Source organism: Xiphophorus couchianus, chromosome 21, assembly GCF_001444195.1.
Source record: "Xiphophorus couchianus chromosome 21, X_couchianus-1.0, whole genome shotgun sequence".
NCBI lineage: Eukaryota > Metazoa > Chordata > Actinopteri > Cyprinodontiformes > Poeciliidae > Xiphophorus > Xiphophorus couchianus.
Genome location: NC_040248.1, coordinates 18,950,469 through 18,968,633, shown reverse-complemented (window position 1 = coordinate 18,968,633; position 18,165 = coordinate 18,950,469). Strand labels below are relative to the sequence as shown.

Sequence of the window (18,165 nt, the reverse complement as noted above, 5' to 3'; positions counted from 1 at the left end):
GATGAAGGTTGCGTGTGAGTCTCCCAGCCGCCCGCCTCGTGAGCAGCCTGTGCACCTGATAAGGCCACCGCCACTTAATCCGTCCCACCACCACCCAACCACTTAAAAAAAAAAAAGGGGAAAAAAAGATACTTAAAGTCAGTACTCACCCGGAGACTGATGAGGGCGGCCTCTGAAGCCTCCATCACTACATTTACCTGGCTGGGAGGGTCGATAAGCAGCAGACCCGCTTTCCCTCTGCACGGTATTTCCATCAAGGAGTGACAACTTCATTCTGAGATTTGACCGTTTTCAGACTAATTTTCTGTGTCATAATTGGTTAGTTCTCTCAACTCTTCTTTCTTTGGTAGAGCTGATAAAGGAGGATTCATTGAGAAAAAACGTAACATTTTGAAGGCAACGCAGACCAAGTGCCTCTATTGATGCTTTATACGGGCCTTTGAACTTTTTCAAATTTTGTCACATTACAACCACAAGTAGAGTAACATATAACTGTAATAATCTTTCAAGTGTGGATACAAGCATAAACTTTAGCAGGTAGTAATGTTTTTCATATTTCCCATTAGTCACAAATTTGAGATTGGTGGACTTTATTTGAGATGGCTGCCATTTTAGACCTTTTTAAGCCAGTTATCACTATAAAATGGAACCCATTTTTGTGACTTGGATGAACCTTATGTCACATATGTTTTCGTCTTTGGTAACCCTATTCATACAACTTTTAACAGTAATAATATGTAGCAAAAACAGAAACTGTGAACTGGAAGGAGATAAAGATGTGTGTCAGACAAAGTGTCAACTTTATGGTTAGCATTAGCATCTGCTATTTTTTTGTGTTTTGCAGTTTGTTAGCTTCTACTAATGTTATTGATGCTTAGCGGTTTAGTGTTAGCTCCTCCTAATTTTTATGTGACTAGCTGTTTAGTGTTAACTTAAGATCTCCGTCTTTGGGGTTCCTCTCCAAGATGTCACCAACACAATTAAATGCGATAGCTTTTGCGCTGAAACTAGGACTCAGAGTGAAAACTTTTGTGTAACCGTGGAGTTTCTTACCTGCAAAACGCACGCTTGTAAAGTTTATTCTATTCATGAACCGGGGAAACCAATGGTGGATTTTCTTGTGCCACGTTGCGCTAACTTGTTGAGCTCAGTACAATAACCGATAAGTAGTGAATGTGTTACGTCTTCATTCAGAGGAGACTGAGATGGGTTACTGGTTACAATGAGGTGGAATTTAAGGGTCAAAAAAGTACGTGCACGTCTGATGGCCTGCTGACGTCACAGCGCCATCTAGTGGTCTGGCATGATAACTACAGCTGACTCGAGGCGCCTCGGCCATGGCATCTAAACGTGGAAATTTTCTGAGAATAGTGGCAGTTTCCATTCAGCGGTCTCATTTAACCGCAGCCGTATTATTCTTCAGTGGAAATCAGCCAAACCTCCTTCTATTAACTGGTTAAATAAATGCTTTCAATGTTGAAAATTGAGAGAGCAAAGCCTATCGGCATGAAGACTAGAATGTTAAATGTAACAGAAATTCACAGGCTACTTGTTCAATCTGTTCTTTATTGGTCATTGTGAACTACTCTTACATGCATAGCTTATAATGTGAATTCCCTTTTGCTATTGGATGTAACTTACATGATTTACTCTTGATTTATTCTTATTTGTATGTTGGTGTTTCATTTTTGGTTTTTTTCGGGGTTTTTTGTTTGTTTTTTTTGTTTTGTTTTTTTTTTGGTTTTTTTTGCTTGTTTTTGTGCCATTACTGCATATATTATTTATTGTCTTATGTGTCTTGGAGTTGTTAGCTGTTTTTGTATATAACTGAAAATGTACAAGTAAAGCATTTTTAAAAGGAAGCGTTTCATTATATATTATTTTCAAGCAAAGTTATTGTGGGACTATTATAGAGCCACAGACTTCAGACTCTGTCCTTACTGCTACTCTGATTAGCACTGTCCTAACAACACATAGATTTAGATAAACAGCCGTGCCCTCAGGTGGATTCTGTTTACTGATTTTTTTTTTTTTTTTTTTTTTATCTGTACATTAATTGAGTTGTTTAAGGCCCAGATAAAATACATTAAATTTTGTGGTTGCAACTGCATGCTGAATATAAGCTAAAACTCAGAGAGTTGTTGTAGTAACTAGATATCTCTCAGGGGTCCAAATGCCATGCTTTGAATGTTAACACATGCTGTTTCTCAACAGTGAGTTGTTTTTTTTAAAGCTGTTAATTACTGTGTTCTGATTAGAGCAACACATGTATTACCATGGAGACGGTGCTACCTGAGCTCCGACAAGGTGTTAAAATATTTATTTTTGGTCATTTTGAATGCCACTGAAAAAGAAAGCAACAAGAGAAAGAGAGAGAGAAAAGCAAACTTTTTATTTCTCCATTCCAGAACACCTTCCATAAATATATATTTAAGAAAATCTTAATCAGGAGTGCAGGAAATGAACGTGTTTGAGAGGTGTTCTGATTGAACTCCTTATCTTAGATTGCAGGTGTCGGATTTGATGACGGAGGGGCGGGGGAAAAAAAGAGAAGTTGTTGCCACGTGTTTGCTGTAATCACAATTTGAATCTAACTCTTTAATCCACAGATATGACATCAAACTAATGCCAAGTGTTTGACTAAATAAGAAAACATGAGAGAGAAAAAAACAGCGTTGCTTTCAGAAGAGCTTTCACACGCAGGTTCGATGCCTTTGGCTGACTTTTGGCTAGCCTGCAGCCATTTCATCAACAGTTTTAAAAACTGTTGATGAACAGGCTCCAACAGACCCCTGTTGCTAGGCTCCAACAGGGGTCTGTTGGAGCCTAGGATGTCTTCTGCAACCCATACCAACACTCACCCCACCCACTCAATTTATTTTGGATAATTTTCAACAGTTTTCCTTTTAAATAACTTTCATTTCATCAACATTTGCTTTTTATTCTGTATTTTTATCCTTTTCTGACTCTATTATATGTAATCCAGGGCTTCTGCAGGTTTCACCAACTCAAATTGAAGACTTTTCAAAACCTTCTTAAAGGCAGAGGCAATTTTATTTATATAGCACATTTTCAGCAACAAGGCAATACAATATTTGCTTGTATTAAAAGGAAATACGAGCAAAATAACAAACCAAAGGAAAGAGCAAAGGAAGAAAAATAATCTAATGTTGACCTAAAGTAAGCTAGGCGTTCCTGTTAAGACCTTTATGAATGAAATGTAAGACCTGTGTCACAACAAAAATGTAGAAAAATTGCATATTTTACATAGTAGTAGTGCCAATCTTTTTTGTGCAGAATGGGTTGGCAACAAAAGTGAGCCAGCGGTGAAGACAAATGTCGTGCATCCTACTGGCGATAAATTTGCACCTAACCATGATAGGCACAGAAAGATAACACGATGGCTAGGACATGTTAGCAGCTTGTTAGCGGTAGCTTCAGAACGCAGCGACGATGTCGGTGTGCGACTCAAATGTTTGCCTGACAGAAAAATCCCATGGAAAAATTGAATTATATAGACTGTACAAGATGAAATAGTCCTGCCACCACAAAATGTTACACTAGTGGTTAACGTATTTAACACCAACTTGTGTTTTTTTTTTCTAATAAATTGAAAACATTTTAAGGCCCTTATTTAGATACATGAATTTAAGACTTTTAAAGGATGCACAGACATCCTCGTAGACTAAAGTCATGCAGCAAGTGTCACACAGTGGATATTATTTTAAGTTCAATTTTGGCTTTGGTGGATGATTTTCATGCCAGGTTTGTTTTTATTTTAGCATGATTTTACTCTGATTTTGATGTTTTTGCCATTACAAAAATGGCCAAAACATGTGTGTGTGCTTTTGCGTAGCCTTGCTTTAATCTGCTGACTTGATGCATACGAGTAATCTGGTTAACCTGTTGAGGTGTGGCTGTCGTGCCTGGGCAAACTGCTAAAATGGGCACCGACTGAAACCAGTAAATCAGTTTGAGTAAATTTGGAAGACATAAAACTCTTCTCACCAAACCTCTCTGCCCATCTACAGCGACGAGAGAGTGTCCTGCAGAACCTGCGGCAACACGGGCTGAAGGTAGACGCAAGCCGTTCCATCGTTTGGAGAAGTTTCTTGGATATCATGTCAACCAACAAGTACCAAAACGGATCCTGTGAAATTGACCAGAACCGCCCCGCTCCATCTACTGCCAGAAGGTCAGAGTCTTCCCGAGCTCACGCAGACCGACGTGACTGCTTTACACGGGTATTGAAAATCTGCTGTCTTTGTGTTTTTATGATTGCAGTAGGGGCATCATAAATGTCAAATTAAGCCATTAAAGGTCTCATATATGAATATGCATATGAATAGGTGTAAATGCACATGTATTTTAAATTTAACTACAGATCATAAAATGGGTTTTAGATTTTTAAAGAAACAGTGTATCCTCCTATGGTTTTCTTTGTGGCTTGCGCCCGTGGCAACATCTGGTTGATGATCACATGACTCATGTGGTGTGAAAAAAGTGTTTCTACATTACAGTGTTGCGAAATAAACTAAATTGAATATGGCCAGAAATCCCCGCCTCATCCTAGCGCCGAAACGTACAGGTGTAAGTAAACTTATTTTCAAAATGTCAAATTTGCACAGTTGTAATATCAATGGAAACGCAGCCAGTGTCGAACTCCTTAAGGTGTGAACAAGTGCAGGTATACATACAGTACATGTAGCAGATGACAACCGAGATCAACTGGGACAGACTCTATGCTTCTGCTGGGAGGCGACAACAATCTGTCTACAGTGACCTTCCAACGTCGGTGTGTTTGTGTTCCTTCTGCAACCTGTACCTCCAAACCACTTCACCCGTTCACTGTTATCCATGAACGCAACCCGAGCCCCTCCATCCCCCTCGCACAATTCCCGCACAAACAGCTCACCTTCATTACAGCCCTGATAGTGGAATTGGCAACTTGTCACTTTTATTGATTTGTCCTAAACTGCAATTTACATGGATATTTGTGGGTGTCCTGAGGGCAGACTGCAGCTTGGCCGACCGCCCAGCCACCCCTTTCCCCACCGCCCTCTCTGCCTTTTGTTTCCTCAGTCTGAGAGGAAGTTTTTCTCCCCGCTGAGCTGCCAGGGCCTCAAAGTGACTTTTTCAGCCTGACTTCAGCAAACATGTCATGCTTTTTAGAGCGGAGACATTTCCCCCCCCTTTTCATCATGCAAATTGAAAGAGCTGGAATGGTGTTAGGATAAAGAGACTGGTCGCGGTGCATGAATGGCTCCCTGGGTGAGCCCTCTCCCAGTGAAGCCCATTCTGCAGACGAATGCTTAATACGCAACTTAAAATGTGTTTTACTCCCAGATAAATCTTGAAACTCTGTTCAGTGCATAATTTACAAGCCTTTGTATGAACAATCCTAATTGTTTCATATTTTGTATTAGAGATGATAAAATGAAAAGAAATGCATTTTATTATCTGTAAATGCTATAAAATGTGTTTCTATTAGAAATGCAATAAACTTCATTCTATTAGAGATGATAAATGCTAGATAACATAACTTAGCTTAGTTACCTAAGCCAAATTGGATAAATAACTTACCTTAGGTAACTACCTAGTTAGGTAAGTTACCTTAGCTATGTAACTCTCTAGCTAAATTACCTAGGTAATGTAGTTAGGAAATTAACTAGATAAACTTGCAAGATAACTAAGCTAACTTACCTAGCTTAGGCAACTAAGCAACTTAGTATAGTTTCCGAGGTAACTAAGCTTAGGTAACTTTACTTGGTTACCTAAGATAATTAGGTAACTATTATCTAAGGTAATAGTAACTATCCTATACCTAGGATATAGTAACTAAAAATTAAACCAGCTATTAGCTTAGTTACATAAGCTAATAGGTAACTAAGCTAATACGTATCTTTGGTAGCTAAACTACCTATTAGGTAACTAAGCTAATGAGTAATCTCATTAGCTTAGGAAACTAAGGTATTAGCTTTTATCTGAGCTAATAGTTATCTAATTGTCTTGTGTAACAATTAGCTTATCTGCCTAAGCTAAAAGCTAGCTTATGTAGCTCAGTTAGTAAGGCAACTTGATGCGTTAGATGGTTTGCTTAAGGTGCCAGGATAGGACACACACACAAAGAAAGAAAAAAAGTCTAGTTGAGGGTCAGCTTTTTTTTTTTAATTGATTGCTTTTGCCACCCTCTAAGTCATGCCACCCTGCTTGGTGAGCCTTATTAGGCTCAACAGAAACAAACGCAGAAATGGAATGAAGGAAACAGCAAGTCAGTTTTTGTCAGGTTGTAAAAATACGCACAATCTGCCTGAAGATCTGCGTGTGTTCATGTACCTGCATCCCCCCGCATCCCCCACCTCAAACACCGACGCTGACCTTCAGCCGCAGAGGCCAGGCAAACCGCACAACAACCCGCAGCAACGGAAAACACAAATGCTTTGTGAAAGCTTTCGACACGGCGCGTTCGCACAAAAATGCCAAACTGTCACAATCTTCAAACTTTGTGTCCACAACACAGTTTTTCTTTTTACCGTTGTGCGGCTGCTGAAGGTTACCTGCAAAAAAAATTCCAAGAGGGTGTCAAAGCTGGAAGTGGTTTCTCAAGAGGGAACTAATTTCAGCTTGTACTGTCTTCATTGCCCTTGAAGTTTTCCATGTTTTTTTTCTTGTTGTTTTTTCTTGTCAACAGCAAGAATGAGGTGTGTGCATAAATATAGGAAAAGGAAATTAATTGTGTTTTTGTTTCTTGAGGAGCACACAGAGCGCCCATTACTGAAGGCAACAAAATGAAATTCTTACTGAAATTACAGCTGTTCTGTGAAGACTTCAGAGGTTCGTTAGAGAACAAACCACTAACAGGGAAGTTTGGTTATAAATCGACATCCAAAGCCTTGAACCTTCTAAGGATTACCGGTGATTTATCTTTCTGAGAACTTGAAAGCGCCACGTCGTCGCTGATTAAAAACCATAATCAGCGAGCACGCGAAACCTGACTGAAACATTGCTCACGGTAAGCCAAACGACATTAATAAACTACATTCAAATGCAACGTATGCTAACATTAGGGTCGTTTTCACAGGCTTGGACAAAAAAAAAATAAATTCATTCAGCTTAACTTCCCTGGTGATAGTTTTTCCAAAATAAACTAAACTTTAACGTTTCATGATATTTACGTTGATTTCAAAGTCTGATAACGGTTTGTGTAAGTGTGCAAATATAGGCTGTATATGTAATATACCTTACATTATTTTAATATATATTTAAAAAAAAAAACACATTCGCATTCTTTACTTTGACGGGGAGGCGTGCGATCAATTACACATAAAGGAAACAAAACCCACAACAGATGATTTCCCATAACAAACTCAGGACAGTGGTGGCAGTATCATGCTGAGGGGGGGATGCATTTTTTCCAGCACAAACTGAAAGTGAAATTAACATCGGACTGTTTAAAAGACACATAAGACACAGTCATTGTAAGAAAAGGCGCTCCTGTAGCGTGTTATATTTAAAGGGGCTAAATAAATAAGCATGCCACACTTTACAGATCGTTATTTCTAAAATTGTTCCTGTTTTTTTTCCCGACATTTTGAAAGAGAGGGTGTTCGTTTTGCAAAAACTAAAGAAGAATCCAAAAATTCTCGAGCAGGCAAACCAATTTTTGTTTAAAGCAGAGACAGCAGGACGTTAGGAAAAGAAAGAGGGAAAAGGCCCCACGGAGAGTTTTTGCGTTTCTTCCTCTCATCTGCATTCAGAACCGCTTTTCTTTTTTTTTTTTTTAGCCCTGCAGTGAAGTTTCCTCTGCAGGGGGAGAAGTTCTAGAGCACAGATGCTAGACATCACCAAAGTTGGAAGCTCCGAACACGAGAAAAGATTTAAAAAAAAAAAAAAGGTGAGTCAAAAACCCGCGGTGGGTGAACAAGGGGTGTGTGTGGTGTTGGTTGGGTGTCGCTGCTGATGTCACGCCCACTCGAACAGCCGCGATTGGACCCTAATTAGAAATCTCGGCAGCAAATAGATAAGCGTCCTGCATGATTGAGCCCAAAGTGGCTGATGCCTAAAAAAAAAAAAAAAAAATTCTGCAGGGGCGGAGAGGAGCGGAGCAGACAGAGAGCTGCCAGGCTGCGCTGACAGCACAGAGGTTTCACATCCGACGGGCTCGAGGCTGGAGCTGGACTTTCTTACAGCGACACCTCCGCGGCGATAATATCCATCCAGAAAGAAAAGAGAGAGAGAGAGAGAGAGAGATATCTGTGTACATACAGAGAGAGGGAGAGAGTAGAAGAAGAAAAGGAGGAGGAGGAGAAGGAGGACGCGGCGTTGTTCGGAGAGGCTGAACGAGACAAGTAGGAAGGAGAGTCGGCTCCAAGTTGCTCGCGCGCTCCGCTCCTGAGCTGATGGCATCCGTACTTGGAAGCGGCAGCCGCGCGTCGGGCGCTCCGAGCGGCCAGGTCCGGTGCAAGCTGAAGCGACGGAGGAGGAGGCGATCCAAGAGAAAAGGTACGGCAACTTTTTAGTTCTCCCCCCGCCCCCAGTCCCTCTTTTTTTCTTTTCTTTCTTCCCCCAACATTTAGCTTGAATGAGCGCGCGGCGTCGTTCGCTCGCGCGCTGCGCTTTGTAACTCTCCGCGCGGTGAAATTCTCTGTTGAAACGCCGATAAGCCAACAAATAACCGGCTGCCTTGTTAAGGTCTCTGGGTTTCAGCGTCTCTCTGCTCTAAAGTTTACTTTGGACTGCATTTATTATTACTGCTCGTTCAAACAAGATGTACAAATTCCAAGAGATTTTATCATATAATTCTCCCCCCCCCAAACAACAATATATATATTATACTAATTTACATGGATGCATCCAACGTCCTCATTTCTATATTTTTTTAATTGTTTAATTTAATCGGTTTCTTTGAGATAGATCTAATTTTTAAACTCTTATTTCATACCTAATGCCCTCTGTTAAAGAGGGGGGGGGGAAATCAACATTTGTGCGAACTATATTTAGATCTCTCCGAAAGATTGCAGGGATAATCCTGATAATTTTCCTAATGGGTGCCCTTTTTCCCCCCTCTCTTCCATAAAATGCATTCCTCCTCATGTCTTTATAAGTCCGGCACTCTGGGGAAAGAGTCACATGTTGGACCAGCAATCAAGGCCCTCTGCATGTCAAAAAGAAAATGGGGGGGAAAAAAGAGGTTAAAAAAAAAGAAGAAATTTCTCCCTGAGCCCCATTTTAATTTATATATATATAGTTTTAAAACTCGGTTTAAATTTTTCAAATCAGTTTCAGTGAATTCCAACGAGTCCCGATCGAGTGCATTAGTATAGAGTATAAAACAATCAGCTGGATCCATAATGGGAACAGAAAAGCATGCTGATTTCACTGACTTTTCCCTCCCAGCGCCGCAGCCAGCTCTGTAATGGATTCTGATGGGGGGGCTTCATGGTAAACAATTCCCCCCCCACCTCACACCGCCATGCGGTTTTATATCGTCTTTACCAATGATGTTACATCAGACTAATGCATGCTATCAAAAATAATAAAAACAACCTCATTTCACCGAGAGACGCCACGCAGTTCTGCGTTTGCAGAACTGACCACACTTTGCCGGCCGTCGTTCGACCCGATCTGTGACTGCTGGGTAATTTCACTCGTTTTATGTTGCACTTCAAAAAAAACAAACAAAAAAAAAAGGCAGAAGAAAAGCAACAGAATGACATTTTGGAAAGAAGAATTGGTGGAAGCTTTGACCCTGCGGCACATTGAAGGTTATTTCCTAAAGCATTTCAGCAATTACCATTAAGATGTCAAAAGCAAATTCGTGCTGTTGCATCACGATGAAAGATTGTATCTTTTCGCCCGTTTCTTTGTCTTAAGCTCCTCTGTTAAGACCAGCTGCAGCACGTTTACTCTGTGTGTCCGCGACACCACGACAACGGTGCAGTCCGTGCTGCCGAGATGCTGATGCGAACATGGACGGAAGCCGACGCATCCGGCTTGCGAGCGAACGCACAGCGAGCTCCAGTAAACACTTTTTTTTCCCCCCGCGCCTGTCATCAAAGCGCAAAACAGTCGACCACAAACTTAATTTCCATAACCTCTTGATTTTTAATAGCCCAAGTAATTGAGACAACGGAGACAATACATAAAATATAGTGCCGAGGCAAATGTATTTACATAATGGAAACGACAGAATTGGTTCCACAACATTAAGCATTGCATATGAGCGCCGCACAAACGCCGGCGCGCACATTAGCCGACGGGGCCTTTTGGGGGACGCGGGGAATGGGGGGCTGGGGGCTTGTGTGTGTGTGTTTGCGAGGTGGGGGCTAATTTATCAGCGCTGCTGATTCACTCTGATAACACGGGACATTAAGGGGCCCCGGCTCAGGGGCCCGTTTGGAAATGAACTGTGGCCGTGGCCGGAGCTTTTCTCCCTGTTTTCATGCGTTTCCAAAAGCGTCTTGTTATTATTATTATTATTTTATATTTTTTATTTTATTCTTGTTTTTCTCACTTCAGACTTCAGCACAGATTATCCATAAGCCTGACCAAAATTTTCATTTTCTTCCTCCTGGTGTCAAATCTTTTCCTCGGAAATGCCAAACGATTGTCATCTCCCGATTTTCACACAATTATTTTAAAGCTAAAAGAAGGAGTGAAAAAAAAGTCAGCGGGATTACTGCATGGCATTTAGGGCTTAATCTCTTGAAAAGGCTGCAGATTATTTGTAGATGGACTCGCTAAAACCTTTGTGTGCATTCAAAAGGCTGCAGCTTCTATTAATTTCACCGTCTTTTTTATTTTTTTAAAGTTGTTCATTTTTTGATGGGCAAAACAAATAACCCCAGAGTGAAGATTAGAGATTTATCTCTCTCTTTTTTTTTGGCAGTCTGACACCATTTGATTAATGCTTTGAATTCCTAGAAATCACTGTGTTCCCCCAGCTTTACCTTTTAAAATTTCCAACAGCCCTCTCTTCCTTTCTTCAGACCTCTCTCCGTATCGGTTTAGCGTTTATTTATGACCGTGCTTGACCGGCTTTTTAATCAATCACAGCCTTTTAGCATCTCCAAAGGGATGCCGGTAACAGAAATAAAATCCGGCGCAGTAACACCTGAGTGGGTGTCCAGTTTTGATTCCCCATGAAGGCACTCTGTGGTTTAATAGCTGTCAATCATCTGCATACGGTTTGACCGTGGCGTACACATGAGGCAGTCCTTCCTCTTTATCCACAAAAATAAAGCAACGCAGAGATTTATGTACCAGCATTGCTTTTTTATTTATTCTTCTTATAGCCACACTTATCAGCATGTAGTCCCAGTACAGTATATCAGCATGTCATCAAGGGGGGGGGCGTGAAAAACACAGTATGTGTAACATAATTTGTGTCGCAATTACTGTTTACGCCCTCAGTCACAGCGAGGCGGCAGAAAGGAGTCCGGTTTGGGTTTTAAGAGGAGAGGAGGGTAAGGATGGGTAAGATGAGGGTCGGGTCACGCAGGATGATGGGGGGGGTCCTCCCACATCCGATCTCCCCCACCCCCCTCTTCCCCAGGAAGACAGGTCCCTTATTGTGTGACATCCAGAGTGGAATAATGGAGCATGAACTGCAGGCGGTTCAGTTTTCAGCACCGCCGGCAGTGATAGAGGGGGGCGTCGAGTCGAGGTCAGAGGTCAGGCAGGAGAGCGCTTTTTAACATCCACACATCCGTATTTGGTCTAAGAGATTTATTACTATGTCTAAGGAGCTGTTTCTGGCAATCAAATTGGGTTTCTTTGTATAGATTTTTCAGATTTCTTTGCACCAGATTATTCTAAGCAAACCTTATTTCTTTTAAAGATGAAGCATGGCAACTTTTGGAAGCTCTCAATGTCATGAAAATTGGAATTTAAAATGACAAAGTATGACTCTGTTTCATCCTAACCACTAAAACTTTGGATTTTTCCAAATGTTTTAGACATCTTCCGCCTTGGCAAGCATTGGTCGGTTACTGGTATGAAGGTATATCGAGGTTTTAAAAAGTTACTTTAGACTGTCGGGACTAAACCAGGCACTTTAAACCCGTGTGTGTTATGGAACTGTGGTGGGAATATCCATGTTGACAGCCAAACGATAACTTCATATAGATGAAACAAAAAGCCTGCAAGCATATTTGGGCGAGGTACAGTAGTCAAGGTATATTAAAGCTGTAAAAGGTTATGGTTTCAAAACACAAAAAAGCATTTTATCCTTTTAAAGTGGTGTAAAAGTCATCTTTAAGGGTAATTTCTTAGGTTCTTTTGGAGCAGAGCAGTTCAATGTGTGTAAAAATTAAGATGCACAAACGACTTGTATCGCTGTAGCACCTTTTTTAAAAGTACAGATGGAGAATCTGTTAATCAACAGAACGCATGCCTGAGGACTCTGATTATAGCCTGATTTAGTAACAAGCTAATCTCAGTATGCACTCAAACTAACGCTACATTTATTAAATGTTTATTTTGCCTTTCTGTTTTACATAGCTGTTATGATTCAAGCTGTAACAAGCAGAGTTATATTTGTTAAGCAGTAGTAGTTTTTCATGGTGTGCACCGATCCACTTTATCCACTTCCGACACCGAACCAGATATGAGGTTAAGTATCGGTCGATACCGATCCGATACAGAGAAACAGTGAGGAATTCAATTGAAAAGTTTCCTTTTTTAAACAGACATAAATGTACTGAGTTACATATTTATTTGATAACTCTGCACCAGTACCGAACACTGAAGTATTATGGATCGTTCACATTGTCACAGACACCAATCTAGAAATGTTTTTCAAAATGGAGACCAGTATAGATATTAATATCAGATTGGTGCATTTCTAGTGAACTCCACTTCTTGCCCAATTATCATTGGAGATACGCAAACCTCCCTGTCCCCTGTGACCCTGAGAGGATACATGGGTACTGACAATAGATGGACAAATGGGTGTTGTTTTTATTGTCTTTTTCTCTTTTTTTTTTGGTTAATACCATAAAACAGTGGTATATTTATGCATTTTTAAGTTATTGTGCCATGAGAATCTCGTATCGCCACATACTTAGTTTCACAAGCAGAAAAGAAAACGTCATGTAAACAGGAGTCAAGATGCTTCCCTAAAAAGACAATAAAACAAGTCTCACGTGTGAATTTAAAGTGCAAGCTTGTGTTTGACTTCTTTTAAACCGCTCTGACGTTATTCAAACGATGCTGAAATTCTTTTTACTGGAAAGGTTTGACAAAAATCCATTTTTCATGTCTCGTTTCGCGTCTTGCAACGCGAGAAGCAACAGCCCCGCTTCCATTCCAGCAGCTGCGTGCACATACGTTCGGTGTCAAGCCTGTTTTTTTTTGCTTCTGTCGTTTTCCTGCCTGCCTCCCCGCCATCATCTGTCAAATTGTGAGAGTTGTGGGGGGGCGGGGGGGAGGAAACAACAAAACAATATTTCAGTGGAAATGCTGTAACCGCTACAGCAATTTTTAAGCAACGGCACAAAGCACAGTGACAAACACATGCAAATTGAGAACACAAGTCTTTGTAATGTGGAGCACAATGAGCACATGGAGGCTGAGTGATAGCAGCAATAAAACGCTAGCTGTGAAGAATAAATGAAAATATATATATAAAAAAAGAAAAGTCAGGAATGTGCTCATTGCCAAAGCTCTTTGGAAAATGATCAGTGGAGGAAAAAAAGGAAGAAGAAAAAAAGAGAAAGATTTCTGTTTTTTGGAGCTGCGAGTGCTATTCTTAATCAAACTTGTTCAATTTGCCTGGATAAAAAACAACTTTGACGGTCTCTGTGAACATGTACACACAGCAGTGTTACGATTCCGGCGTAGGCCCAATCAGACTCGTATCAAGGCACACGCGTGTAGAGCTTCATGCGGGTTACTCGCTCCAGCGGTTTACCGATGTAGGTTCAATCGCAGCAGGGACGGAAGCCGGGCGGAAGGGGGTGGGACTGCTTCCGTGTTGGGACGCCCCAATGTCACAGCGAGTGTCATGAGAGGACGGTGGGGAAGAGATACTTTGCAGATGTGGAGCGTCATATTTTATTTTATTTTTTTTTTAGCCCCCTGAAACTCTTCTGCCACATTTGTTTGTGCCTGTGTTGATAATGGCATTAGGAGCTGTGGCGGGAACACCGCTGGCATTTATGAGGTTAATGAAGGTCGGCGCAGTCGGGAAACGGCGCGGCGCTCCGCTGTGTGCGCTCGCATGGCTCTGTGAATTTACAGGGCGCTTTCTTATTAAGAGGGTATGGGGGCAGGGGGGGTAGCGGCGGAGAGGTCGGTCCGCTCAGGACGCCGCGTCCTCCAAGTGACCGCGCGTTTAGCTGACGGGAGGGAGGAAAAAAAAAAGAAAGAAAGAGGTTAGCACTCCTGACTGTGGTCTCATGAGGACAGCAGATAAAATGACCAAAGAAAGAGAATAGCACAACTTTGGTGCATTTGCATAATTAGTAATTATCTTGTAATAGTCCCTCCTGGCTTTATTCAGCTCCGTGGTAAAAAAAAGAAAGAAAAGAGAGAAAAAAATGTGCTTAACACTAGGATTACCAGGATTTTGAGAAATTCCTATCTCTACCAAGAGGGGCCAGATTGGGTATCTTCTTAGAGCTACCGAGAGAGGGCCAAACTGGGTTATTAGCATCCAAATGTGGCCAAACTGACGACTCTGAATGGTCTAATTAGCATCCCTGTAGATGAGCAGGGGGGAGGAGAGCCAAACTCACTACATCAACTTTCACGCTGATTGTCCTTGGAACAGGATAGAAATTTTGAAAATAACTACTTCTGGTGGTTCCCAGATCTGGGAGACTTTGTACATGCAAATTTGCATGCTGCCTTTTGTGCTGTGGAGTATAAATATCTGGACATTCACTCAGCTTTTTAGTTTGCAAGAATCAAGATGGCGAAGAGGACACAGAAGCTGATGAATGCTGAAGAGGCTTTGGAATTACTTATGCAGAATTCATCCTACAACCCTGGTCGACACATCATTGTTGATGAACAGCTTTTCCCCACTAAAACCCGCTGCTGTTTCCTTCAATACATAGCAACAAAACCGGACAAGTTTGGCATCAAGTTTTGGGTGGCTTGCGACTTGAAATCAAAGTACATCTGCAATGTCTTCCCATATCTTGGCAAGGACCCCAGTCGTCCCAGCGGGGAGAGACTGTCCGAGACTGTAGTGATGAGGCTGATGGAACCGTTCATGGACAAGGGCAGAACTGTAACCACGGACAATTTCTTCACATCACTGTCACTTGCGCAACGACTGCGTAGCCGGAAAACCACCATCCTCGGCACAGTCAACAAGTGTCGCAGGGAAATTCCACAATCCACTAAACGTAAGGATCGCACTGAATTCACCACTCAGGTGTTTTCAACCTCTGATGCCACGCTGCCTGTGTATGTGCCCAAAAGGAAGAAGGTCGTTTACATTCTCAGCAGCATGCACAGCGTGGTTGAGACTGAGGATACCACCAGAAGAAAGCCAAACACCATCAAACAATATAACAAAGCAAAGTGCGGTGTGGATGTGATGGACAAAATGGTGCGGGAGTACAGCGTGCGTGCAGGAACACAGAGGTGGCCAGTTGCCGTGTTCTACAACATGATTGACATGGCAGCACTGAATGCGCATGTGCTGTATCAGGCATGCACTGGGGTGCAGGAGAGACGGGTGGACTTCCTGGTGGAGCTCGCAAAAGAGTTGGCTAACTCTCATGTGAGTGAGAAGAAGGCGTGCAAGGAGCAACTGCTTTGCCAACAACCTGCCACACCCAGCCCAGGCAAAAGGGCGAAGTGCCAAATCAACCGTCGATGCATTAAAAATAGTACAAATAGGAGATGCGTTGACTGCTTCAAATACGCATGTGGCAAATGCAGCAAGCCCATGAACTGGCAGTGCCAGATGTGTGCCGACAGTGCAGACAGTGCACAGAATGAGGGCTGAAATGCCACTGTGCCTATTGCAAATAATTGCGGAATTGTTTTATTTCTTGTATTTTTTTTATTGTTATTAATGACAAAAATAAAAAGCATTCAAACAAATAACAGTTGTTCTTTTGTATATTTTTTTTGTATATCTTCTGTATACTCTTCTCCATCCTGCTTCTTGCAAACTAAGAAGCCTCTTGACCTCTTGACTTAGACACAAATACATCTGGTACCTGTCTGTAAAATTTCTAAATCTCCATTTAAAATATTAAAAATAATTCATTGTGCTTTTTTGCTAAAATAAAACTAAGCTAAATATAACATATATATAATCTTTATATTATATAAGCAGGGAAATTACTTCGCTTTTGCAGCATAGAGACTATCTACAACTTGAAGTTGTAGATAAAATAAAATAAAGAAATAACATGAAATTTAAATTGATTAGCACTAGGAGAGGGCCAGGTTTTCGATTTCTCCCCAGACTGGCTGAAACAGGGCCACAAGACCCTGTCCAAACTGACGACTCTGATGGCTCAAATTAGCCTCCATTCATCCATTCTTCTATTCTTCTATTGTTCTATTGTACATGTGGTCGTTGACCGTCAGGCCAGAAGGTAGGGATGTGAATAGTCCATGTTGGGGGTGGGTATCTATGATACCTACGACTAGTCAGTTTAGTTTTGAAGCATACATGAAGTGTTTTTGGAGAGATGTGACTTTTTGCAGCTGATCCATGATGTTGTGCTGCATTATCCAGGTCATTTTGCCAAATGTACATAGAGTTTGCAAAACATACAATCTGTTTCAAAAAGTATGCAAAGGTTTTTCTAAAAGAAATTAGTAATGTTTCTCTTTGAAATAAAGCTAAGAGGGTATAAAATGACAGTTTAGAAATAAACTAACCAAATTAATTGTGTTGATCCACCTCAAAAAAATCATGCAAAAAGTGTAAGCAAAAGAAATCTGGGAGACTTTGCACATGCAAATTTGCATGCAGCCTTTTGTGCTGTGGAGGATAAATAGGTGACTGCTTCACCTATTTAGTTCACAAGAACTAATGGCATTTATTTCAGTCATAATCTTGCGGGGGGTGACTAAGGTTCCATCACTATGTGACAGCTGGTCAGCAAACCTGGCAAACATGATTGACATGGCAGCACTGAATGCACATGTGCTTTATCAGGCATGCATTGGGGTGCAGGAGAGACGGGTGGACTTCTATTTTGCTGTCAGTCCTGCACTTTATATTTTATATTTAGATTTATATTCATATTTTATACTGTATTTTATTTTACTCACAACATTGGAACCTCAAACATTGTCCTGAGCCTGAAGTGTTCAATGACCCTTCTTATGGAATGCAGAGTTCAGCTTTGCCCCCCTCTTGTGGTGCGTCAGTAATGGCCTTATTTACATAACAAAGGCGCCTCTTCACACCCTCTCTCGGAGGGCCAAACTGGCCCCTCTCTGGTAGCTCTAGGGACAGGGCCAAACTGGCCCCTCTCTGGTACCTGGACGAAGATTCCCATTTTGGGAATCTTTGGTAGTCCTAGTGTTAAAGTTCAGGAGCAACAAATAACTTGAGGAGAAAAATGACTCACTGGTGCAAACGTTTGGACTCTTCGTGGGCCGCCTCGGCCACGTCTGCTAAGAATAAAACAAAAGTATCAAAAGAACAGATGCAGATTTTGAGAAAAAAAATCAAAAGGTGACACTTAAGTTAATTAGTCTGTTGTTTCGTGACTCCCACAGTTGGAAAGATAGTGGTATTACTCATGCCGCAAATAACTTGTTGCGCTTCGCGTCATGACGACCAAACGCTAACAGTTTAATTGAGTTAGTCATGTGTTGCGCTCCATCAATCTGTCCGCAACAGCTTTCGAAAAACGACGACTACTTCAGGGGAAGACGCGCCGCGCTGCTAATGTGTGCGCTCCTGCGTTGGGAAATAAAATTCTGGAGTGTATCAGATGCTGCCTCCGTATGGTAATTTGTTTCCGTGTCTGTTACAGTGTGTGTGTGCATGTGTGTGTGCGTGTGCCACTCCTGAGTATTTGTGTACGGTGTGTAAGGGTGTGCAGCCGTCTGCAGGGGAGCTGCCAGTCCTCATAAACAGAGTGGAAGACATTATTGCTTCCTGTCGGTGTTTGTGCGTCCGCAGTCCACTAGAAGGGGCCTGACAATGTAAAAGATGGAGCGGAGCCGCTTGGGAGC

General features: G+C 41.6%; 1 protein-coding gene across 1 annotated transcript in view; it reads left to right on the top strand.

Moving 5' to 3' along the window:
• Nucleotides 1-7,830: 7,830 nt before the first annotated feature.
• The window catches only part of adarb2 (adenosine deaminase RNA specific B2 (inactive)), a 201,698-nt gene continuing 191,363 nt past the window's right edge, over nucleotides 7,831-18,165 (top strand). The window contains exon 1 of the mRNA XM_028005615.1: nucleotides 7,831-8,502. Coding sequence (XP_027861416.1) covers nucleotides 8,400-8,502 — 103 coding nt within the window. The 5' untranslated portion in view covers nucleotides 7,831-8,399. The remainder of the gene's footprint in view (nucleotides 8,503-18,165) is intronic.